Source organism: Microtus oregoni, unplaced genomic scaffold, assembly GCF_018167655.1.
Source record: "Microtus oregoni isolate MIOR12 unplaced genomic scaffold, Mior012 000001F_ref0000356, whole genome shotgun sequence".
Lineage (NCBI taxonomy): Eukaryota > Metazoa > Chordata > Mammalia > Rodentia > Cricetidae > Microtus > Microtus oregoni.
The window spans coordinates 92,512,237-92,538,079 of record NW_024543060.1 but is presented as its reverse complement, the minus strand read 5'-3'; the positions used below and the strand labels follow the sequence as shown (position 1 = coordinate 92,538,079).

At 51.1% G+C, this 25,843-nt stretch overlaps 1 protein-coding gene across 1 annotated transcript in view; it reads left to right on the top strand.

Annotated features, from left to right (window-relative positions):
* Window positions 1-858: 858 nt before the first annotated feature.
* Nuak1 (NUAK family kinase 1) overlaps window positions 859-25,843 on the top strand; it is a 65,818-nt gene continuing 40,833 nt past the window's right edge. The window contains exon 1 of the mRNA XM_041665265.1: window positions 859-2,289. Within this exon, the coding sequence (XP_041521199.1) occupies window positions 2,047-2,289 (243 nt within the window). The 5' untranslated portion in view covers window positions 859-2,046. The remainder of the gene's footprint in view (window positions 2,290-25,843) is intronic.

The following is a 25,843-nucleotide window of genomic DNA, read 5'->3' as shown; positions in this document are numbered from 1 at the left end:
CCAAGCCACAACTAAAATCCACCAGACTCACTGAGACCTATTTTAAGAGCAAACTGAAGAAAAGGCTAATCGTTTAACTAAAGTCTCCCAGCCAATTCAGTGGGGACCCAGGACTCTACCTGCATGCCACCAACTTGTCTTGCAATCTTCATGCAAGTCTGCGGACTTTTTAAAAGCAGCGTGCAGCTTCAGGATGGGGGCAGGGAGTCACTAAAGGGGTTGTTGGGATGAATAGATCAGAATAAACACGGCCTTTGAGCAGTTTGTTGAGTGCTTTTAAGGGAGGGCCGTGCTGGCGGAGGGGTTTCAGGCATCCCTAAAACAAGTAAATAAAGTTTGGAGATAAGGCTACCGAGCACAGAACGGAGCAGAGGAGTGAGGGGCGGGTCTCGGGCAGGCTGTCGGAGTCCAGTGTAAGGTGATAAGTAGACAGGAGTGAAGACACTGTGGAATGCAGAGGGCGGGAGGAACCGGAGGGGCGCAGGGCAAGCGCCAGCTCCAGGGCAACTTGCAGAACACACCAGCCTCTCGAAATTTCCTGTTCGCTCTTCCCACCCTAGTCTGGAACACTGTAATTTACATGAAATTACTTGAAAAAATTTCCTAAGACCTCTTAAAAATTTCCCCTCTCGTGTCTTTTTTTTTTTTTCCCTCCCTGCAGCCCACATGCAGCTGGGAGGCCTTCCTGCCTGACCCTCACCTGGTGGGGGAGATCTGGCCTTTTTAGTCAAGGAAAATTCCCATCACCCGAGGGGGTCAGAAGGCCTGCAAGTGGCCTCTGGCTTGGGCAAGGAATTGCTCAGAAGGCCCAGGTCTTGGTCCTGGTCCATCCGAGAACCATGGTCTGTCCACCTCGGAAAGGGGCCTTCCCACTGGTCTGGGCAGCTCGGGCGACCCAACTTCATCCAGGCCTCCACTTTTTCTCCCCTCTTCGGCTGTTGTTCCTGCCGGACTCCCAGACCTCACGGTGATCAGCGCCCCAAAGGGCCGGGTTCCTTCTTTGGGCCTCCCTTCGTTCCCGACTCCGCCTTTCTCCCTGAGAAAGCCGGGTGCGGGGTCCCGAAGCATCCCTCCGGGGGGGACTTTACAGGTTCCGCGGTGGCACCAGGAGGGCGCTGCCCTGGCCAGGCCGGAGTTGGAGGCCTGCAGGGCCTCGGCAGCGGGAGGAGACCGTGACTCACCGCCGGTAACCCAACACCGCTGTGCCTCCTTTCCCCGGCCTCCCCCAGCTCTCGCGGGCCTGCTGCGACACCATAACAAACGTGAAGGGTGGCCCGGAAGGGTGCAGTCCCCGGCAACAACGCGCACGCCTGGGCCACCCGGACTCTGTGCGTAGTCGCCTCTGCGGCCTCGGGGCCCGGCGAGCTTTATCCGTGGCCGATCGGCCAAAGCCAGCCGCAGACCGCCCGCAGTAGCTCCGGAGGGTGAGTGCGGGAAGCCCGGGAAGGGAGACAAACGCTCTGAGGACCACCCCCCACCCCACCGGGACCCTCTGTCCCCCGCCTGGCGAGGACAAAGCGCCCTGGCCGCCGCCCGGGCCTGCGCCGCGCCGCACAAAGGGTGAACGACGACACGCACCCCGCCCCCTCCCTGCGCGGTGGCCCGACGCGGAGGTGGGGACACCCGGGCGCCCGCCCCGCGCTCCCCTCCCGCCCCGCCCCGTCTGCGCGTCCTTCTGGCGCGGGGGCGGGGGGCGCGGCGCCCCACATAACACTCCTCTCTCTGCGCTCGGAGCCACCCTCTCCCCTCCTTCTCGCTAACACCACCGCCTCCCCTGACACCGCCGCCACCTCGCCGGACGCTCCGTAGATTGTCGCTGCGGCCGGCCGGGGGGCGGTGCGCCGAGCGTGCGCGCCCGGGGCGCCAGATGTTCAGTCTCCGCCGCCTCTGGTGACCCAGCGGCAAGCCAGAGCCAGGTCGGGTTGTCTCAGCAATGCTGCGGGGGAGACCTTGAACGCACCCTGGTTTCCCTCAGCGGGGACCACCCAGAACCCCTGTGCGTGCCGGGTCTTGCCCTCTCCAGCCCGGCTCGCCCCGCGCTTGGACATGGAAGAGGCGGCTGTGCCCGCGGCAGGAGATGGCCCTGCTGTGGAGCCGGGGCCACCGGGCTTTCAGCGGGAGACGGTGGTCGGGGCGACTGCAGCCCCAACGGAGCCCAGGAAGCCGCACGGGGTGAAGAGACATCACCACAAACACAACTTGAAGCATCGCTATGAACTGCAGGAGACCCTGGGCAAAGGTACCTACGGCAAAGTCAAGAGAGCCACCGAGAGGTTTTCAGGCCGAGTGGTGAGTAGGGGAAATCCCTGGGTGGTACCCGCTAGTTCCGCGGTGGACCAAGTGGGGTCTGGGCACACCACACCACCGAGGCTCTCTCCACCAAGAGGGGTCTCGGCAGAAGCCCCCCGTTACGCTCCTGACTTCTCCCTTCAGCACCCATGACTCAGGTGTATATCTCTGGAAACACTTGTTACATCCTGTCTGCACATATTTTGGGGCTTCCCCCCCTTTTCCCACCAGCTAGCAAAGTGTTTTTAGGATTCGCAAATATTTTGCAGCTTTGGGAACATGGGGTCTCCCCCGCAGACACACCTTCATGCCTTACCCGAGAGTTCCTTATTTGTACAACTCCAGAAGACCCACATCCTTAGTCATGAAGTTGGATTCTCAAGTCTGTGTCCTATAGTTGCTCGGGACCCTCACTTCTTTTCCATCTTACCACAATCCCACTTCTCTGTATATTTTCGCTGAGCTTGATCACCCTGATGCTGCTGTTGCGGCAAAAGAAGACAGATGGTTGCCTGTAAAAACCAAAAGCTCCAACCGAATGTCTGAGGTTTTTTGACAGTTTGCATTCTGGCCTCTGGCAAGGCTGCCATAGCCAGGGCATGGGTGGCCATTCAGACACAGATGTGACTTGCTGCAGGCTTGCTTGCCTTCCAGATCGTGGCTACAAGGCTACTAAATTGTTCAAGAGGTCTGGCTAGCTGCCCCGTAAAGGCTGAAGCTCTGCCAGGGTACCAAGCGGTGCTCGGAGTGCCTCAGGGGCTCAGAATTGTCCCAGCGTTGGCTTGTCGTCATTTTCCCATTTGCAGAACAGGCCCTTGGAATCCACACTGCTTGTGGCTAGAGTTGGGTCCAAAGTGTCTGACTGTTGCAGAAAGGGTTTGTGTGGTGTGTGGCAGAAATGAGCATGGTTCTCTGATTTAAAGAGTATCAGATGTATTTTAATTGATTTAGGGCCAAAGTAAGAAATCAACTATGATACCTTCTTATGTGTACTTTTAGGGGTATTTGGGGACCCACTGTTGCTTATAAACCTAACCAGTGGCTACAGGGAAGGGCAAGTGAGCTGTCAGATAGCTGTGGAAAATGATTACAGTCAGCAAGGCTTACCCTTGTAATTTTCAAGTATGTGGCCAGCTGGATAGTCCCCCCTCTTCAGCTTCTCAGATTCACTGGCAAGGTTGGGGCTACATTATCACTTAAAAAGTCAATGAATTGGGGAATGAGGATTGTATCCTCAAAATAAAACCGTTCTGCCACATGTGAATTCTACAGCAAGTTGCAAAGCAGTTGTGCAGGTGCCCTTTGCCCTATGGGCTGAGAATTCTGAGGAGGAGATGGTTGCAAAGGTTTTCTCTGAGGAAGGAAGTGCCCGGGAAGCAGGCTTCATTCATGTGTTTCTTCTGAGTTGATATTCCCCAGGCTGGGTGTTGAATAAGCAGAAAAACTAAGTGTAGCTCCTTGCTCCTGTTGCCTATAGAGCTGCTGAGGAATCGCGCTGGGAAGTTGGAAAGCAGGATAATGGAAAACAGACCCAGTCTGAGGTGCAGGTTGAAGATGGGAGAATGTGAGGGGTTGAGTAGCCGGGGTGGATCGAGGGTCTGTGGCACCTTCTTGGGAGTCAACCGAGCTGCATTGAGTGTTGGCGGCGTACACTTGCCTGCTGAGCGCCACTGTGGCTTCCAGTCAGGCTTTCTTCTGACTGTCTGAGCCCCCGGCTGAGTTAGACTTGCACTGGTAGGCAGGCGCCTGCCTTCCTCTCTTTCAGTGGGCGTCTGGCTCTTTATTTGCACAAAACTGAACATTCTGCCAGGATTTAGCCTCATGGCCACTAGGGGGCGCCCAGAGAACGATGGAGCCTCGTTTCTCCGTGACGAGACCAGTCCGCTGTTATTGTCTAGTTCACCCTCCCATTGTGCTATTAATTTCAGCGAAATCTCTTGTTTTATTCAAGAATTATGTAAAGATTGTGCAGCTGGCGGTAGATACACGCTCAGGAACTGACAGTTCCCAAGCTGCTCCACTTCTCCATCGGGCTGTTTTCGGCTTGATTGCTAAGTGGAGCGTTAGCCAGATCCTCCGGTGACCGGCTTGCTTTTTAACCGGTAGGAAACTGACGTTTGGAGGGGAGAAGTCCTCCTGGGTGCAGCATCCTCCCCCACTGAGTGCACTGTTCACAGATGGCAGAAGAGCCCAAGTGAGAAACTGGAATTGTCAGGTGGAAAACCCCATGCCTGGCTGCAGCGAAAATACCACAAGCAGCAGTAACAAAAACAGAGGTCAGCATTGTGCTTGCCTGGTCAGTGAGTGCCTGGTGAGTCAGTGTCAAGAGCAGCAATAAATAAATAAATAAGTAAATAAATAAATAAATAAATAATAAAATAAAAATTATGGTATTAGCGTGACACCCGCAACTTGCCTCGAAGCTTCCGTTGAGGAGGCTCAGGAGCCTGCTCCCTCTTTGGGTAGAATTACAGTTGATCCAGTCCCTTTGAGAGCAGGTTTTAGGAGGAGCGGCGATGTCCGCCTTTTCTGTTAAGATGAATCGGGTGCTGGGTGTCAGTGTGAATCAACCAGCTGGAGATGCTTGGGAAATCAGCATTCCTGCCTGAAGTGAGGGTCCTGCTCACAGAGGAGAGTCATTTCCTGTAGCTTAGAACTTCCAAACTGGAAAGAAGGGCCTTCTGAGAGAGACTCAAGCCAGAAGAGCACCACCTTCTGTGCTCTGAAGAGAGTAACTGACTCAGGAGTTTGCAGCTGGCTGCTTCAGCCCGCTGCATGGTCCAGGCGCTTCCATTCTCTCAAGCCCTAATGTGGTCTCACGGCCACAGCCTAAGCATGTTTATAAGGCAGGAACTCACAGTGACTTGAGATGATGAGCCTAAGATTGGGGCAAGCTTTACAGAAAGGCTCAGAGCCCTGGCTGCCATTCAGACCCTTGACGGATCCCTTCCTGGCATTGGAGCTTTCTGGAAGCTACTTAACTGTGAAATGCCAGGTTCCTCAGCTGGAGCATCGGATGCCGACATTCCCCAACTTCTTGGTCTTTTGAGAGTTGCAGACAGTAACCTGGGTAAAGTTTCAAAGGGGAAAAGGAAACATTCTAGTGTTCCTTCCTGGTGCATTTTCTTTCTTATTCTCATGTATGATTGCATCTACAGTTTAAGGCTGTCCGAGAGACAGGTTGCATTGGCCAATTAGCCTTGGATCTTGCAGAGACACAGAGGGAGAGGTGAGGGGGCCACTTCTTTGCCAGGGTAATTAGATTAATTAGGGAGGTGCGGGCATAGAAAGGCGAGACAGTCGAGCAGATTCAGATAGGATCTGAATGTGTTTTTGCAGTGTTGAATCTGAGCCCCATTTTATTACACAACCTTTGTTTGGATGAAGTTTTGGGCTGACTGTGGAATGAACTTCTGGGTCTTCCTACAGTGTGTGCTCTCTGGGAGCCAATTCCTCGGGCCTTTAGGGCACACCAAGTATTGCTAAAACAAACACAACATAACAAAACAAAAAAAAATGGAACCCAAACGCACAGTTTTGGGGGGGTGCATTTGGTCAGAGTGAATCTTAAAAGGGTAAGCTTTTGCCAAAGCGATTCCCTCAGCCCGGCGATGGCAACCTGTGGCTCTGAGAGCGAGACGAGCAAGCTAGCCTGCTAGGCTGTGTTGTGTATGGGCATCACGTGCACAGGGCTGAGGTGCTGTGTTTGAGTTAAGGCTCAAACCCAGTGTTCAGAGAATCAGAGATCTTGGCCAGTGTATCAGCCCAACCCCTCACAGACATGTTAAGTGACTGAGTTTGGGCAAAGAAACCTGATTCTTAATCAGGGACGTCTGTCCTTTGTTTGACAATGTGGTCCTCGCTCCTTAAGAACTCACAGTCTAGCAGCAGACGTGAAACACATCTGGAGATAGCGAGTGAATTCTGTTAGATGCTGTGACAGATTTCATGTCGTCTGCCATACACACTCGCCGTGTTAAATATGGAGCCAGGCATGACTAAGCCAAGGAGCTTGCAGTAGGCTAGAAGAGAGGGAGGGGACAGAGAGGGAGGGGACAGAGAGGGAGGGGACAGAGAGGGAGGGGACAGAGAGGGAGGGGACAGAGAGGGAGGGGACAAAGAGGGAGGGGACAGAGAGGGAGGGAGGGGACAGTTCCCAGGCAGGCATCACACGCTACGGAGGCGTCATCGTTTCAGGAGATGACCAGGGCTAGCCTTGTTCATTAAAATAGTTTGATCCTAAGCAAAAACACCTGTTCCTGCTGTTATAAGCAGAATATTTTGTGTGTGTGTGTGTGTGTGTGTGTGTGAGAGAGAGAGAGAGAGAGAGAGAGCTGATTCTGATATTACAGCAGAAGATTGAGACACACACACACACACACACACACACCTGTTCCTGCTGTTACAAGCAGATTATTGTGTGTGTGAGAAAAAAGAATATATAAGAGTGTAAGAGTGTGTGGTTGTGTGTGTCTGTGAGTCTGCATGTGTTTGTGAGAATGAGAGTATGCGTGCGAGAGAATTTAAGAGAGCGTGTGTGTGTGAGAGAGAATATGTGTGTGTGTCCCTGTGTACATGTGGGTGAACATGTGGAGACCAGAGGCAAATCTTGGATGCCATCCTTTGGTGCTGTTGGCTTTGTGGGTTGAGAGTGTCTCTCACTGGCTGGCCAGCAAGCCCCGGGGATTTTCCTGTCTCTACCTCCCCAGTGCTGGGATTACAAGAGCATGCTGCCATATCCAGCATTTCTGTGTGGGTTCTGGGGCTCAGGCTCAGGTCCCCTTGCTTGTACAGGTCACGTATCAACTGAGCCACCTCCGATCCACCTCCAACTGATGTTTATGAAATCATGAAGTGTGTCATGCTGAGCCTAGAACTTTACAGACATGTTCCCTCATTTAAAGTGTTAAATCCTAGTTGGACCCATTCTACAGATGAAGAAAATAACATATCAGTGGGTCATGAGTTGGGGGTCACAACCGGACAGTAGCTCATAGGTCTGTCTGCTTCCAGACCCATGGCTGTTAGAGGAATGTCACACAGTGGTGACTCTGCATCCACTTTGCCGGTGGCGCCAGGTCAGCTACGGCCTGCTTCTTTCTGGAGATGGGTTCTCGCTGTAGTTTAGGAAGTGAGTGCAGAGGCAGGGCTGTGCCAGCTAAGGCAACTAGGATGTCACAGAGGCCAATTTGCAGAGCAAAGGACCGTCACTGAGGGTGGAGATTATGGGTTACTCTCCGTGGCCTCAGACAGCATTGGTGTTTGTTGGCCCTGGAAGGCACTGGTAACCAGTGAACGGAACCAGAAAATCTGCAGACAGGCAGAACCGCACAGACCGCTTTGCCGTTGTTCTGTCTCTGCCAGCCAAGACGAGGGGAGGCCGAGTAATGTTGAAGTTGCCGCTGCATCTGGGTTTCAAATGCCTGCAACCTGGTGACTTCACAGGGGCTGGTGATGTCATCATGCTGGGGTGTAGTGGGATGCAAGATTGCTAAGTAGACTGAGAGCTGTAATAGTAGCGCTTGATAGTTCCTAGTGTTGGGGGTGTGCCAGGCACATACTAATGGATTGAACTTCCCTAAACCTCTTATCCCATTTTCCAGAAGAAGGAGCTGAGGCCTCATGAGGTTATCCAGCTTGTACAAGGTCACACAGCAGCAAGGCTGGTGTTTACACCCGGAGATCTTGACCATAACTCTTGGGAATCAGTCGAGCTGGATGCTGGTCACAGAGGGGTTCTGTGCCTGGGGGCTTGGGGTGCTGGCCTGGAACAGGGAGGGTTTCCTGAGAGCTGAGGTGTGAAAAGATTAGGCGTTGAAACCATCTTGGGAGAGAGATGGGCTGAGGATGGAGAGGGAATGACTCCCGCCAAGGACCTCTTCACCAGAACACACACCGCATTCTTTGTTCCCCAAAGAGCCTGATCCTGCATGCCTGGGGTGGGGATGGGGGTGGGGGCTTCTATGAATGAACATGTTTACCTTTTTAGCCCATAGTGAAAAAGCACCCACAGTGTGCCAGGATGTCTTGATCGCCTTCCTCTTAGGGTGTGGTAAGAGATAAACTACTCAACCAAGGTTCCTTTTCTGTGTTACACCCTGTCTAACTGCCTTGAACCCATCTCACGCCACCCACCAGAAATGCCTTGCTGAGGGCCAAGCATGAAGTCGGCCCCCAACCAAGTCTTGCAGGATAGAGTCGAGATGAATAAATCTAGCTAGGGACTTCCGGAGAGGTGTAGCCACTGAAGCTTATCCTCCCTGACCCGAGGAACATTTACACTCGTTGGCAAGGAAACACAAGACTGGGGATGAATGGATGAGGAGAGCTCTGTCTGCAAAGGCCCGGCGGACCCTTCCCTGCACACATTCCTTTGCTGTTACATTTGCTCACGCGTTTGTCAGGGAGAGACGTAGCTTGTCGGGATCCTGGCTGCGGCTTCCTGTCCTCAGTGGCTCCAGAGTCAGACAGCAGAAATCTCATTCATCTTTCCCACATGAAAGTCTCAGAGCATCTGTAAGTTATGATTTGCGAAGTTTCTGCTTTAAAGCAGAATGCATTTATCATTGCACCGGTCCAGACGACACTGGCAAGTGTAACGGCGAGAGAATCCCAGGATCCAGGAGAGGAGGGGCTGGGCCAGATGACCCACCCGTGACTGGAGTCTGGCTGAATTGATAAAATTCCCTGGAAACAGCCCAGGAGCAGCCAGATGTTGGCTTCATGGCGAGATTCTTCAGTAAACTTTTAACCGTATGTAAAAGCTAGGGCTGGTCAGTTTCACTCCCAGGTCTACCCAGGAGAAATATAAACACATGTCCACATAGAATGTGTTCACAATGGGTCGGAACAGGTTAAGAGGAAGGCACACAAGTGTTCACCTCCCTATGTGTGGATGCACAAAATTTGGTGTGCTCCCTTTCCTTAGAATATTCTTGTGATCTCTTGCATGGTTTTACTGATTATTTGTGGAGTGTTATTCAGCAATGAAAAGAATCAGAAGGGCTTCATACATGCTGCAGCACGGAGCAACCTTGAAGACATCATGCTGAGTTATGAAAGGCTACCACGCAGCAGATGAGTCCATGTCTGTGAAATGTCCCACGACAGCCAGTCCATAGAGACAGAAAGATGGGCGGTTGTCAGGGCCGATGGTAGAGTTGGCAGCAAATGGAAAGTGGCTGCTACCTGGTGTGTTTATTTTGGGGGTCATGAACGTCTTTTACAATTGTGATGATGCTTGCACAACTTTGAGAAGAGACTAAAACCCCCTGAATGGTGTGCTGTAAAATGAGCTAAGGACATGTGGATCACATTTCAAGAAAATTGTGATTTGAAAAATGTGGTCCTTTGGGGGTGGGGAGTTGTGATGACTGGGGAAGGCCATGTCTTGTCAGCCCTCTAAGATGTCAAACCTCCAGTCCTTTGAGACTCCCATTTTATGTAGGAAGTGGAAGGTGGCACCCTGTTTGCCTTGGGACACACACACACACACACACACACACACACACACTTGTCTTGGAGATAGACATTGTATCCACATCTCATCCCAGTTCTTGGCAGCAAGGTGACCTTGGTTGGTTCCTATATTTTAGCTTCTGCTTCTCTTTCTCGTCGGGAGAGGGTGGCGAATCTTATCTGGAGGCGATTCAGTGAGATGATGTGGCTAAGTCTACCACCTGGTATGGTAACAGCCATCCGAGCAGCCAGGGTCATCACTAGTCTCAAAGACGCCTGTTCGCTTGTCTGCCGCCTGCCCATAGGGCATCACATCCTGCTAGGCAAACCCAGGTGGTCGCTGTAGTTCTTCTCTTTCCAGCTGGCATGCTTCCCCGTTCTGGCTGACACGTACCTTTCTTCCCTCCCACGGAGCGGTCACCCAGAGTGTTTCATGTGTGCTGAAGATGGGGACATTTCGGGGGAGACTGGTCTCTCATGCTTTTGAGATACCTAGAGTTTAGAATATAGCAGGTACTAATAATTCATCTGAAATAAGCAGGGTATAAAATTGGGGGGTTGTGTAAGAAATCCCAGCAGTGAGGTAGACAGACCCAGATCCACATCCCACTTGCCCCCTTCTCGGCAGCTGCAGGCTCCTGGGGGAGCTGCATGTTTTTGTGGTTAGCAAAACATCTCCCAGCGCCTTATTACCTAGAATCAGTATTAGGGTTTGAAGACTTCTGATGCAGAACCTGCCGCACAGTAGGACCTTAGACACATTAGCCTTGAATTTATTCCTGATAAGGTTAACGCCTGCACTACGGGACGGTACGCGAGCTGGGAACCAGGCTGGAGATTTAAAAACATACACACACAGACAGTGACATGGAGACATGGGTCATCCTTGTAACAAAAATGCCAACTTTACTGTGTTCAGGTGCAGCTTATATAGGCCTCGGGACATGCCTCCAGCTCTCGGCATCTTTCAGCTGCAGCCACGAGAACCCACTCTCCTGTCTCGTCATTCTCAGAGCAGCTGCAAACACAGGAAAACAAGTTGTTTTGCTCAGAGCAGCTGCAAGCAAGTTGTTTACAGGAAATTCAGGGTCTCGGGGGTCCACATCCCCCAACGTGATTAGGCCTGGATTGAGGCTTTGTGTCAAAAGTGGGTTGGTGGTGCACAGCTCTCTCTAATCCTGCGGCTTGGGACAGTGGGATCCGGAAAGTAATAGCACGGGAGAGAGACCATTGTGGAGAACCTGAGGACCCCTGGTTCTCTCTGTTAAAACCCTTCCTTGCTTTCACAAAGGCTCCCTTTCACACTTGCCGTGGTCCTCAAGATCTGTTCCTCGTTTCTCTGTCCCAGCTCAGCGTTGGCTTCCTCCCAGTGTGTAGGTTGCATTTTTGTGTGGCCAGCCCCTCCTGTCCATTGCCCTCTAGGGAAGAAATGGGCTTCTGTCTCACTGGTGGTGTGGATGGTAGATACTCAGGGAATGAACGAGTGGACAACCGTTGCAGGAAGAGCCTATCAGCATCCAGAGGAGGGAAAGTCGGAGAAGGCCTGAGGCGGCAGGAAGTTCCCTGGGGGCTTTGTTCCCCTCTCCTTACCACCGTGTACAAAGTGGACCAGCCGAACTGCAGCATGGTTCTCCGGTATGCTTCTGTGTGGCTGGGGAGAGGAGGAGGCTGAACCGTCCACAGGCTGCTGCTGTGGCATCTGCTACTCACTTCTTGGGAGCTGTGCACCCTCTTTGCCTGGGTCGCTCCTGAGCTGCCAGGCTTCCTCTGGAGGCCCCAGCCCTCTGTCCCCCATCTGAGCAGCCCTCTACAGTTCTGCAGACTGTGCAGGCTCTACATTGTAGGAGTCATCTTTGAGGTTTCCAAAACACTCCCTCCAGGTTGTAAATTAAGCACTTGAGGAACTGTAAACCGGCTGGACGTTGGAGTTAGTGCGTGTCTGGAAAAAATGCCATCATGATTTGCTTTGTCGGCGTGAGAGAAGAATTCCACTCCATTTACTTTCATTAGTAACACCGAGAGTCCGATCAGGAAGGCACAGAGAGGAGGCGGCAGTGGATTTTATTAGCTCCTTTCCCGAGCTCATTGGCTCAACTTTCACCCCTTTGGATGGTAGTTTAGAAAAGAACTAAGTTCCTTTAATGGTCCCTCTTTCCCAACCTGCCCGTGCCAGGCTTTGACCAATAGTATGGCTCAAGGGCTACAGGAGCCTTTAAAAATGGCTTTTCAGGCCAGGCGGTGGTGGCACACACCTTTAATCCCAGCACTTGCTAGGCAGAGGCAGGTGGATCTTTATGAGTTGGAGGGCAGCCTGGGCTACAGAGTGAGTTCCAGGACAGACTCCAAAGCTACACAGAGAAGCCCTGTCTCAAAAAACCAAAAACCAACTAACCCCCCAAAAAATGTTTAATTAATTTATTACATACACAGTGTTCCGCCTGCATGTATGTCAGCATGCTAGAAGAAGGCATCAGATCTCATTACAGATGGTTGTGAACCACCATGTGACTGCTGAGAAATTGAACTCGGGACCTCTGAAAGAGCAGCCAGCCAGTATTCTTAACCTCTGAGCCCCCAAAATGTTTTTTTTTAAATACTTACTTTTTGCAATTTTATGTGTGTGGGTGTTTGCATGCATGTATGTGTATACCACGTGTACGCAGTGCCAGAAGATGCCAGAAGAGGGCGTTGAATCCCTTGACACTGGAGTTAACAGACAATTGGAGCCTCCCTGTGGGTGAGGAGAGTGAAACCTAGATCTTCAGAAAGAGTAACTGCTGAACCGCTGCCCCAGCTCCCATAGAGGCCTTTGACTGCAGCAAGCTACATTGTATCCTTGCTGGTTGTCACTGAAGAACCAGAGGATACTCGCATCCCAGGCTTCTCAGGATGGTGACAGGCAGACAGATGATCTCATTTGTGACTAAGAGACACTCTTTGTGACCCGCAGAGAGTTATGCCACACTTTCTTCATCTGGGAGGTGGGAATAGCCATGAAAGCCAAGGAAATGAGTGAGCATTTTACAGACTTGAAGGAAATAAACTGCCTTCAGCTCCTGGGTAGGGGGTGAAGAGGCTAACAGCAGTTGGTTTGTCTGGGTAGTTCTGAGCCCAGCCCAGCGCATGACTGTGCTCCTCCTAAGTGAAGCACTCACTCTGGGTGGACACAGCCCAACCTTGCAGCTTAGTAATGGGGGCCACTTCCCGGGAGAATCCAGTGGAGCACTCGGGGCTGGGCAGGCAAGCTGGTGGAGGGTGTTCAAGTGGACATCTCACCGAGAGTTAGCCACTGTTTTGGATGTATAGGCAGGTCCAGGGCAGAGGGAGGAATCTCAGGGACAGGAAGCCTTACTGAATGACAATCCTATGCCAGGCATGCAAACTGCCTTTCCCCTCCCTCCCTCCCTCCTTTCTCCCTCCCTCCCTCCCACTCTCCCTCCCTCTCTCCCTCCCTCCCTCCCTCCCACTCTCCCTCCCTCCCTCCGTTCCTCCCTCCTTTCTCCCTCCCTCCCTCCCTCCCTCCCTCCCTTTTTTCCTTTCTCTCTCCCTCCCTCCCTTTCTCCTTCCTTCCTTCCCTTCTTTCCTCCTTTCTTTCTTTCCTCCCTCCCTCCTTCCCTTTCTCCATCTCCTCCTTCCTTCCTCCCTTTTTTCCTTCCTCTCTCCCTCCCTTTCTCCATCTCCTTCCTCCCCCCCCCTCCTTATTTTTCCTGAGTATGTGTGCGGCATGGGGAGGTTGCTGGGGATGGGACCCAGGCCTCGTGCCTGTTAGACCAGCTCTCTACCGCGAGCAGCACCCCCAGCCCTTGATTTATTTCTTCTTGCTTTCTTGCCTTTGAATCTGTGTGGTTATCGTTGTCATCATGCAGACAAGGATGTGGAGGCTTAGAGGGAACAGCCAATGACTTTCCCAAAATCAGATCTGAAACTCTAAGTTGTGTGGCTAAGGTATACACACGACCTGAGTGCATGAGTGATTGCAATATCTGTTTTGCTAATGAAATCTCACAGCCAGGCCTGGTGGAGCTGGCCTATAATCCCAGCTCTTTGAGAGACTGAGAGGCCGGAGGATTGTAAGTTCAAGGCTTACCTGGGCAATTCGGCGAGACCTTGTCTCAAAATCAAACAGTACAAGAAAAGGCCAGGGCTGTAGCTCAGTGGTTGATCGCTAGCCTAGCACGTATAAAGCTCAGGGTTCAGTCCTCAGCACTGGGGATTAAGTGAAAACTAAGAAGGAAAGAATTAGGCCCCCTTCAACACTAAAATACTATTTTCGAAAAATCTCAAAAATTACTTTTATACTGCTTCATCTGGTAATGCCATTTGCAAACCACAAACAAAACAAAAACATAATTTTTTAAAAAAACAAACCCCACAAAACCGTCTCCTCCCCCCATCTCTTTGCTTCAAGTAGAAAAAGCAATTGTTTCTTAAAACAGCTCATGAAGGAAACAAAACAAATATTTAGCATTGCTCTGGGGGCAGCTCCGTCTGGCATTTCTTTCAGCCCCACGATGAGTTCTAATTCTATGCAATGTTTGGATCGGCCACCAGTTTTCTGGAGGAATTTAAGAGGCTTGGATTTGTGCTTATGCATCACGTGAAGAAACCTCATAAAATCTGCCCAGCATCCTGGGCCTGGTGGGATGTGCTTGCCAAGGACAAAGTGACCACCAGTAGAGTTAACAGGGAGAGAGAGAGATCTCTGTCGGCCTCGGCTGACGCAGTCTCTGGGGCATGGCTGGGCTGCCCACCACTTCCACTGGTCATGGGGCTGTAAAAACTCCAGCTGAGCACAGTGCCTCGCACCCGACTTTGCTTGTTCCACGTTCCCTGAACCCGGGAACATTCGGCATCCGGTAATTGGGTGAGAGGCATTGGACAGCGTGTGGCGCGCTGGACGCCTCCTGCTCGTGGCGCACGCTGCCTGCCCCACCCCCACCCCAACTTGTTTTTCTCTCTCTTCTGCCCTAGACCAGCACTGCCAAATAGGGACACCCGTGGTTACTAAAAATTAATTACCGTGAAATCAAAGGGAAAATTTAGTTTCTTGATTGCACAAACCACCTCTTAAGTGGCCAGTAGCCCTGGATGCCCGGAGTCTACCCATGGATAGCGCATGACAGGCCAGATCCACCCACCCAGGAAGTTCTGTCCGGCAGAATGTATTGCCCTGTGTGTGCCGGGTTTAATGAGGTAGGCACGGGCTGCTCCTCCTCCCCGCAGCTCCTGGCACTGCCTTGCCAGCACCTCTTCCGCTACTTTGCGGTACCTCCCATGTCTAGATGGGAGCCTGGGAGATAGCATCTACTCAGCGAGCTTTAAGATGAATGAGAAAATGCCTATATCTGCATTGTTTGATGTATGCCCAAAACCTCCCAAAATATGAAATACTTCTAGGGTTGCCACTGACTGGAATGAGCTGATATTTTTGGACTATGTCCTGTGTGAGACAGCATGCAAGCCTCTGGGGATACAGGGATGAGGTTCCTCTAGTCAGGGTGCTTGTGTATCTAGTGATTTTAAATTTGGAGGAGGGGCTGGAGAGATGGCTCAGTGGTTAAGAGCACTGCTTGCTCTTCCAAAGGTCCTGAGTTCAATTCCCAGCAACCACATGGTGGCTCACAACCATCTGCAATGAGATCTGGTTCCCTCTTCTGGCCTGAAGGCATACCTTCACTGAGAATACTGTATACATAATAAATAAATAAAATTTTTAAATTTGGAGGGACAAGCCAGTCTACGGGATGCAGCTGTGAGTGTTCAGAGACTGTCTTTGACACCCCTACCCGACCCCTGACTCCAAGGATCTGACTAGCAGGATTGGGGTAGTGCCTGGGACACTTAGCATTTGCAAGTTAACCAGGATACGAAGGGAAGGGAGCCCACTGCAGTTGGCATTTTAAGAAATAGGTCTTGACAGTGCAGTAATGTCTGGAGACACACCACACCGGTTTATGCTGTCTGTGTTTTATAACAAGCAGAGTGCGCAGAGACCCTCGGTCCTTGTGTCAGGATAGAAGCTTGTCATCTCTTCTTGTTACCCTACCGCGATGTGATAATGGCAAGTCTCTAAGAGTCATTGCGTGTCGATGACATTCAAAACGTGTGAAATCACGGATCTGCGTTCGTCCTCACAAGCACCTTAGGGATACACACACCTGTTACTCCTCTTTTGACACTGGACGAGCAGAGAAAGAGGAAAGTGATGCTCTTTTTCACACTTACGCGGCTTGCAAGTGGATCTGAATCCTGAACCACTATGCTACCACCACTCACAGCCTCTGACTTAGCAGGCTCTCCGGAATGTCAAACGCACACTTTCTTCCAATTGCTTAGAAAAGTTCAGGTGTATTTAGGAAGTTTATTTGGAGAAATAACTCATGCGAACATTATGATCTACAGCGTCTACCTCTAGATCGCTGTCTGTCCCCACAGGTCTGTCTCTGTCCCCAAGGAACATACTTAATTTATTCAGAGATATCCCCATAGGCCTACTGTGTGCCAGCCCTGTTTGGTGTACGAGGCATATATCTTACACACAGCCTGATAAAGACTGACTGAGCCAATATGACCCCAGGGCATTTTGCCCCGCTAGAGTGGAGAGCACCAGTTGTGTGTAGCATGGGATCCCAGAGGCTTAGGGATCTGCGTTCCTGACGATGTCCCCATTTACGCCTGGTCACATTGCTCCTAGCAGGATGAGCCTCCCATAGCTTTGCCCCTGGTATGTTTTCTCCACAGGGACCTGGTTGTCCAAGCCGTCCCACAGGGCCTGGGCTGCGACCTTTTGCCCTGTTGCGTCATAGGCTTGCCTGTAGCTCGGCAGCTGGTTTGTTTTCTTTCTAGGCCCCAGTTGTAGTGACCTTTGCCTGTCTGTTTATTTCAGGGAAATAATTCCATCCGGTAAGTATCGATTCCCTGGGGGCTGCAGAGGCATGTCTGGAGGGACTTCTTTTAGTGGGGTGGCCTGAAATGGCCTTTCCAAAGAGGTGACAGCTGCTTCCTTTCTCTCAGCCCCTTCTCACTTTGCCCTCTGACATCTCCCTCTGAGGCTTAGCGTTTGAAGCCTGACGATAATGTGCTCAGACATATGTCTGCATAGCTCTGTGTGTTAGTAACATTGATAGGAATAACCACGGGCATGCTTGGAACGTATACAGTACCGTATGCATGCGGGGCCCGGGCATTTTCCATAGCTTAGCTCATTCACTTTGCCTGTTCTTCGCAGTGATGGCGGTAAAGTCTAAAATCAGCTTTTTAGCCCCACAAGGGGCAGTTATGAGTGTGCAGTGATTTCCTGGCCCTAGAGAGCGCTGTGTTTCATGATACAGAGACTGCAGGGCTGGACGGTGTTGGCCTGGCTGGGTGATAACCAAGCAGAAGTGAATGAGGAAAGTGGCCTCCCAGCCCCTGCACGTTCAGCCTGCCCTGAGCTGCATGCAAGCAAGGAAATGCAGGACCCGGCGAATCGGATGTTTAATGTGGAAATACTAATGTGTTATAATAGAATTCTGGATGCATGTGTGTTTTTCCAGTGGACAAAGCCCACTTGTAGATGAGCCAATATCCTTCAAACCTGGAGGCGGCTGTTGAGAAAATCTCTGTCAGGGCAACTACCCGGGGCCGTTTCCTTAGTGCCTGCCTTCAGCTCATTCCTAAATGTTCCTCGGTAGTGTTCAGGAATCTCCAAGTCTCCTGTTTACAGCATGCCTGTCTTCTCCATCAACTTTTGTTCCGTGTGTGTGTGTGTGTGTGTGTGTGAGAGAGAGAGAGAGAGAGAGAGAGAGAGAGAGAGACCAGTTTGAAAGATGGAATTATCCTTTTCCTATAACAAAAGAACTGGCCTGCTGGAATCCTGAATGTTCCTGAGACTCAGGAGTTAAAGATTGAAAGTAAAGTTAGTTGGCAGGTCCCCAAAGACTTTATGTTTATCTTTTTCTGTGTATGTGTGTGTGCACATCTGTAGGTGCATCTGTGTGTATGTGTGTGCGCACGTGTATGCATGCACATATGCAGGTGCATCCGTGTGTGTGTGTGTGTACTCATGCAGGTGCATTCGTGTGTTTGTATGTGTGCGCGCACATATGCAGGTGCATTCATGTGTTTGTATGTGTGTGTGCATATACAGGTGCATCTGTGTGTGTATTTGTGTGTGTGTATGCGCATGCACGCATCCACATATGCAGGTGCATCTGTGTGTATGTGTGTGCACATGTGCATGTGAGTGCAGGTACCCAAGAGGCCAAGGCGACCAGTCCACTGGAGCTGGAGCTACAGATGGTTGTGGGCTCCCTGACACAGATGCTGGGATCCTCTGCAAAAGCTGAGTCGCCTTTCCAGCCGTCTCTTGCTGAACATAGGACCCATAGACTAGGCTAGGCTGCCTAATCAGCAGCCCCGGGCTTTTTCTGTCCCCACCTGCACAGTCCTGGGGTCACAGACCTAAGCCACTGTGGCTAGCTTTTTATGTGGGTGCTGGGGATTGGGACCCATGTGTTCATGTCCCCATCTCTGCAGCTGCTGTGTCCCCATCCCTGTAGCTGCCACGTCCCCATCCCTGTGGCTGCCGTGTCCCCATCCCTTGGCTGCCACGTCCCCATCCCTGTGGCTGCCGTGTCCCCATCCCTGTGGCTGCCACGTCCCATCCCTGTGGCTGCCACGTCCCCATCCCTGTGGCTGCCACGTCCCCATCCCTGTGGCTGCCGTGTCCCCATCCCTGTGGCTGCCACGTCTTGATTCTATCATAGAGGCTGTTTCTGATTCCATGTGTCCAGTTTCTCTACATGTTTACTGTGGCTAAACTTCCTGGAATTACATTAACATGAAAACTCGGCATGCGTGTCTGCAGGGGCCCAGGGCATGGGTTCTGGGGCTTTTCTTTGAGGGACTTTTATGGGGGCTGTGCTCCATTCTTGTATCGGTTCTGAGAGCGAATCTAGTAAAGTCTGTGCTTTTGAGTCACTGGATGAACCTGCATGTGGGGAGTAAGGTTCCTGGGGTCATCACTTGGTTCGCACGTGGCTGAGCTGGGTTGGTCTCATGCCTCGAGGTCACGTGCATTTCCTGTGTTCTACCTGTTACTTGTGTCTTAGACCATGGGTTAAGGGGTAAGTGGTTTGGGAATGAAGGAGTCATGCTGTTTGGAAAACTGAAACCGGAAAAACAGCCATTCCCTTAGATCAATCATCTATGTTGTTCAGGTGACAGAATTTTGAACAGCTGTTGTCTTGAGGGGATGAGAAGCGGCGTTTGGCCTCTTCAGCAGGCCAGACCAGTCTCTGTTGGAGCGCCAGCCGTAGGTTAATTCTGAGATGGACGCAGAAGCACACTCGAAAGTAGCTTGCATTCTTATCTGCCCATAGCTTACGTTTTAGGACCTGCTTAACGCCTAGCTCTCGGGGAGGATTGCCTTACTGACTTCTCCTTCCGTCTTCTTTGCAGATGGGGTGCTCACATCAGAGACAGGCTGGCTTCAGATGTCTGCTCCGGGGTGTTTTTAGCTGAGCTGTAGGAGACCATTAAACAAATGTAAGAGTTTGAGGGGAGAAGAGAGCTGTGTCTCAGACCAAATGTTTTACATGGAGAACATCTGGGGAACAGTGGGATTTGTCAGTGTGGTACACCAGAAAACAGCTTGGTGAGGCTCCGCGGGGATGGATGCCTCTGGCCCCTGGTGACCGGGTTTCACAGTTCTACTGGGAGGGCCTGTTTCTTAGGAAGGCAGTGCTCCGGGAGGAGTGTCTCTGGGGCTCCACACTCTGTAGTGTGCCAGTTAGCTCAGCGTCCTGACCAGATCACCAGCACTCATGAACAGTTTGATAGCCGAGCTACCCCCTGAACCCCGGTCTCCAGAGAAGTGTTATGCCATGCCGACACATGCTTTACCAGGTGTCTCCGTAGACAGGACAGAATGCGGAGGGACATGTGTGACCCAGCGGGAGCCACAGGGCTGCGGCATACGAGGATCTAGGTTGGAACTGTAGTGTTGACTCATGACCTGTGGGAACGTGACGCGGTCCTTTTTAGATTGGGTGTTGTCTCCTGAAGCTTAGCTTGTCTCATGAAGGGGAGCTGTAAAATACAGTGGGGTGATGTGCACTTAGAGGGGCCTGTGCACAGCACGGCCCGGTGCAGGCTGTGGCCTTAACCACAAGTACAAAAGCAGCTGATGTAGGCTGCAGAGGAGTCTGGGAAGACTGACTCCCAGACTTGTAGTTTAGTGAAGCAAGTTTGAGTGGGAGATGAAGGCTTAGGATATTCAACCTGTCTGATCCATCCCAACTCAGCCACTGACAGGAAGTTCCAGCCTCTCTTGGCTTTTGGGTACGCAGGAGTCAAGACAATGGCGATTCCTGCCTTGTAGTTTGCTTGCTATGCCCAGGTATTGACCAGGAACAGCCCCTTCCCCTTTGTAAGAGTATATTTTGACTGTGGTTTGGGTGGCATAATGACTGGTAAATATTTGTAGGTGTGAACAAGTTTTGCCAGGAGATGCAGAATCTTGCACTTCCGTGCCAAGCATGTCAAAAATGCTCCTTTTTGATCTTCCTTCCCCAAGGAAGCCCTACCGTAGTTTACCACGCGGTTATTATGTTCCTGAGAGCTATAGGATGAGAGGAAGTTTGAAGAATCCGGATGGTGTCATTTTGACCAGTATTGGGCAAGTGAAACTGTCATATCCCATTCCAACAGAGATTGAGGGTGAGGAGAAGCCACCCGAAGGGAAGGTCTCTGCCCTGCTCTGCAGAATCAGTGCTTTCTCTAGAGCCATTTCCCGACAGTTGCTTGCTGAGGGAATGAACTCATTACCACAGTTTTGTAGAAACACAGCTCCCAGGCCTCCCTTTCCAATTGTGCCTGTGTCTGTCTGCCTTCACTGACCAGATGGACAGTGGAAAGGGCTACATACAGATGCGTATTTTAAGATGAAAGTGGCTTAAATATGAGCTGGAGAAAGGCTTCCGAAGGTGGCTCTGTCCTTACGTTCAGAGATTCTAGCTGAGCTCGCTTACCAACTCCCTACTCCTTGCCAGGGGCTGTACCAATCACAGGGTCGCTGGCCCCCGGGCTCTGGGAGATAGATGTCTGTATCTCTGTACCAGCAGGTCCCTACCCTCCCTCAGGCCTCATTTATGTTCACCCAGAAAGCATAATAATGTTGTTGCAAGACTTTAATGAGCGAGAGGCTGAGAGATCTAACAGAATGGTACCCGGGGCCAGGAGTCTACTAAGAGCTTGATAACTGGTAATTACCGTGATCACTGTTACAATTACTGTGAGTCACCATGAACCTCTTCTCGGCTCCACTGGAAAGATGGGAAGTTCCCAGGCAAGCGATCTGGGAGCAGCTGGGGCTTCAGCGCCTCAGAGACAGGTAATGGAAGGCTTGGTGGCAGGTGGCTGTGGTTTGGGTTGGTGGAATGAAGTAACCCGCGGCAGTTTTAGCCCTGTCTTTTAAAGCTCTTGGCGTGCATCTTCACAGTAAATCTTTGTACGGACTCTGTGCTGGGTGCTTGCTCCATCCTGGATGCACTATGGCTTGGTTTGGATATGCCGGAGAGGTGGCTTTGCTGTGAATAGAGTTTATGAATATTGGTGAGAGGGGTGGGGTGGGAGGGCACCCAGGTGTCCAACAATAAGAGTGTCTCAAGACTGCTGCGGAATACTTGGCAAGATGGAAACGTTAGCAAATGATAGACCGGGGAAGGATCCTGGTAGAGAAAATGACAGGCGGGGACCTCCAGACATGACACACTCTCCCACCCAGGCCTTCCCTGCTGTCCCTAGGATGATCACAGGGACATGACATGCTCGCCTATGCTGGGGAATATTATTTTCAGGTATGTGACTTTTGTTTTCGCTTCATTTGTTTAACTCTGTGAAGCTGTGCTACTGAGCCTGTCTAAAACACCTGATGGTCCTAATAAAGAGATGAATGGCCAATAGTGAGGCAGGAGCAAGGGTAGGCCAGGCTGGCGGGCAGAGAGCATTAATAGAAGAGGGAGCAAGAGAACAAGGAGAGGAGGACATCAGGGCACAGCCGCTTAGCTACACAGGAAGCCACAGAGAAAGAAGCAAAGAAAGGTATACAGAAATAGAGAAAGTTAAAAGCCTAGAGGCAAAAGGTGGTCAGGATAATTTAAGCAAAGCTGGCAAGAAACAAGCAAGCTAAGGCCAGGCATTCATGACTAAGAATAAGACTCTGTGTGTGATTTATTAGGGAGCTGGGTGTCTGGTCCCTCAAAAAGCCAAAAGAGTAAAATACCACTCAACACTCCCACCAAGGCCATCCCTAGAGGCCCTAGGATGATCACAAGTCCCTTCCTCAATTTTCTCAGGGGTGGGAAACCAGGATGTAGTACTGGCTAAGTCTCCACTGAGCTGGGGGTAGGGGGTGGTTCGGGAAGTGCCAGCCCAAGAGGAGTATACTCCACGGGGGTCCAGTGCCCTTGCTTGGGACTGTTTTGTAGCCTGAAGAGTTGTTGTTACAAGAGTCCTTGGGTAGGCCTTTGGGGTGGTAATTAGGGAGCCGAGAAGCTGAAGACCTTCTGTTAGGGGTGTGGGCTGGGAGCAGCCTATTCATTACCAACAGTGAGTGCTAATAAGGGCTTCCCTTTGTGAGAAACAAAGGTATTGATGCTGGTAGGGTGGCTGAGGTGATAGACCGAAGCCTGTGACATCTTCACTCCCTCTGTGCTATGGCCGTGCACACCAGAATTACTATTCCTAACTTCCTAATAGCAGGAATTCTGTCAGGATAAAAATAAACTTCTGGGGGCTGGAGAGATGGCTCAGTGGTTAAGAGCATTGCCTGCTCTTCCAAAGGTCCTGAGTTCAATTCCCAGCAACCACATGGTGGCTCATCTGTAATGAGGTCTGGTGCCCTCTTCTGGCCTACAGACATACACACAGACAGAATATTGTATACATAATAAAGAAATAAATATTTTAAAAAAATAAACTTCTGATGAATCTTTCCTTATCAGTTAGAGCATCCACGATAAAGACAAAATAAAACTCTACTGCAAGCAGTGACTTCATGTCCCTGGACGCCTTTACCTGTCGGGTCCTCCACCAGGGTCCCTCCACATTCTAGCATCTGTAAGAACTTGCTCAGCTGGTTAACGCCTCTGCATCCTTGTCAAGACACAGTTCCATGGCTTCCAAGACACAGTCCCCTGCTTCTGCCCGGTGTATTTCACCATCTTAAGACTCTAACGACTTTGCTCAGATCCTCAGCCAAGGTGAACTCAGTAGACTACTTCCCTTTCTCTTTGGAAAGTGATCTTGGCCTCTTAGGTCTTTTGTGTCCTTTGCTCATTGTTTCCAAGGTCAGTGATTCACTGCCGTCTGAAGTTAATATTTAAAAGTAGCGTTTGCAGAGGATTAAGCAAGGATGGAGGATGGGACCCCCTCTACCCCCACACACCCAGTGTGCTTCATGTCTGATAGCAAACCAGGTTTGTACCCAACTAAAGCAACATTGTTGCCACAGCTCTGCGCACATCACCCTGACATTGAAGGGAGGTGAAAATCGTCCTCCAGGCTATAAAGCAACTCATACTGCTTAGGCAGAGCTGTCATTTTCTTTCTTAATTTATTGATGATGCAGGAGTTCTGCCATAGGAGCCCGCCTCGTGTGTAAATGCTAACAAACCCCTGCCAGTTTCTGCGCCAGGACTCCCTGCTCAGGCTTTTAGTCTTGTGTATTGTTAAGTTTGGGAGCCTGAGCTTATATTTCAACGACCTTGGGACTCTTAGGGCGGTAGGCATGGGACATCCTACCACCCTTACAGCTCCAATGTCTACTTAAGAAGCCCTGGTTACTCTTTCCATTCTCTCTGCTCCATCCTGTACACAGCCTGATATGATTCCCATACTGGCCTCCTGAGGTCAGCCCCATTGTCAGATGGGAAAACAGAGCATGTGACTTAGTTATTCTAGGACCTCCCCAGCAAGTTCTCAAAGTACTGACAGGCCTGAGTCCTGATGCTGGCTTCTCGGTGGTTCCGTCTGGAACTTTATGGGGTTCAGAAGTCCATAAATACAAGTTGTCCAGCCTTGACTTCCTGAGCCCTGCTCTGAACAGCAGCAGGGATCCTAGATTGGGGTGGCGGTTTTCCAGCTGATAGGCTCACTAGGCCTCAGGTTCATCCCTTCTACCCCTTCTCAGAACAGTCACCACCTGTCCTGAAACCAGCTACACTTCATGGGCTGGGGACATGGATTAGTGGGTGCGAAGGTGTTTGCTGTGCAGGCATGAGAAGCTGAGTTTGGGTCTCCAGCTCCGCTGTAAAAGACTGGGTGTGTGTGTGTGTGTGTGATGGTTCACCGGCAATCCCAGCATGCAGCAGGCAGAGAGACCAGATCTTCAGAATAAGCAGACTAGACTAGCCGATGCCACCGACTCTGGATTCAAGGGAGAGACTCCGCCTCAATACATATGATGGAGAGTGACCAAGAAAGACAATGGCAACCTCTGGCCTCCACATGTGTGCGCACACACACATCCAGGGATCCACCCATGTGCCCCGCCCCTCATAAACACGCACATACACCACGTACGTGCACTAAAAATAAATCCGTTGTGCTGCAGAATTGTGCTCTGGTGTGTTTGGCTTTCAGAAATGTGCATTGCGTATCTGACCATGTCTGAGTTAACATCTCTGTTGCCCACCAGCAGGTTTTTAATGCCTTGGGCCATGGCTAGATTGTAAAGACACCCATCTACTTTGGCTCTGGGCCTTGCGTCATCCAGAGGCTTAACTTTGAGCCCGAACAAGTGAAATGTTTCTTGGCAGCAAAGTTTCCGTACGCTGGGGGTAAATTATCCGGGCCGCTGGCTTCCTGCAGGAAGCAGCTCACTTTTAATTGTCCTCTGTATACAAGGGCAGATCGTTACCTGTTAGCCATTGAGTGTGTAATATGAGTGTGTCATATATACGTTACAGAGAATAAGAGCCAGCAGGGTCAGGGACTGTGGTTTGAGATGACAATTCTCAATCCTCAGACAATAGTAAGTCACCTGAGATATAAAGTCTTTGGTATAGTGAATTCCAGGTCAGCTATGATGACATAATTAAACCTTGTCTCAAAAGAAACAAGGACTTTCTCCCCACCTACCCCCACGAACCCCCCAAAACCAAACCAAACCAAACCCCCGTGATAGCAGGTCTCCCTCCTCTCACCCGGTTGGGGCATCCGCTGCCCATCCCTTGACAGTTGCTGGTTCAGAGAACCTGCCTGCCCCTCTTGGCCAACTCATTGCTCGCTGTTGGCATGATCACCTAGCACTGCCTGTCCATGTACCCTCTGTTCACCCCTCTTGGTTCTTGCCGGGTCAGCCGTGGTCACTTGCTTGTGTTTATAAAACCTTGACTCAATACAAGGAGTGCAAATCTGCCCTGAGATTCCTTAGCCCTCAGTTCCCCTTCTTGCAACATGGGGCCATTCTTGGCACAGTCCTTGAAGAGGGAAAGGAGGATGGGGGCGGGCACAGGAGAGTGTGGCGTGACTGAGTCCACAATGACATCCACGGTGATTGCTCTGAGCTGACCCAGACCACGGAGACCAAACTTTGTTATTTAAAGTCTGGAGTTAGAACACATTGTTTTTCATAGTGGAAGAAAAATGGAAATCATCCGAGCAATCATTTTGTTTCTGATGGGAGTTTTAGAAAACACAGGGTCGAGACAGGTCATTGAGGACCTTAGTTTTCCAAACTTCTTGCAGTGGTGGGCAGCCTCAGGGCACACACATACAATCCTTGGCTTCTCCCCATTCTCCCTACCCCTTGTCTGCAAAAACACCCATGTAGGAACGTGAATAAACAGGCCGGAGAGGAAGGTGAGGAGCCACCTGCCCTGAGGCAGCGCTGGCACAGGCCCTATGGGGCCTGTTGAATCCTGGCAGCTCACTGCTCCACACACAGTGGAGGGTCACTGAATTGATTAGGGTTTGGGTTGCAACACAAGCCTTCTGGGTGGCACTATCACGATCTAGGCAAAGACTTGAATAACGGCCCTCTGGTGATCTGGGGAATCTCGGGTGTGTGTGACCCTTGTGGAGCAAGGCTTTGCCCTGAAGTCTGTCCTTG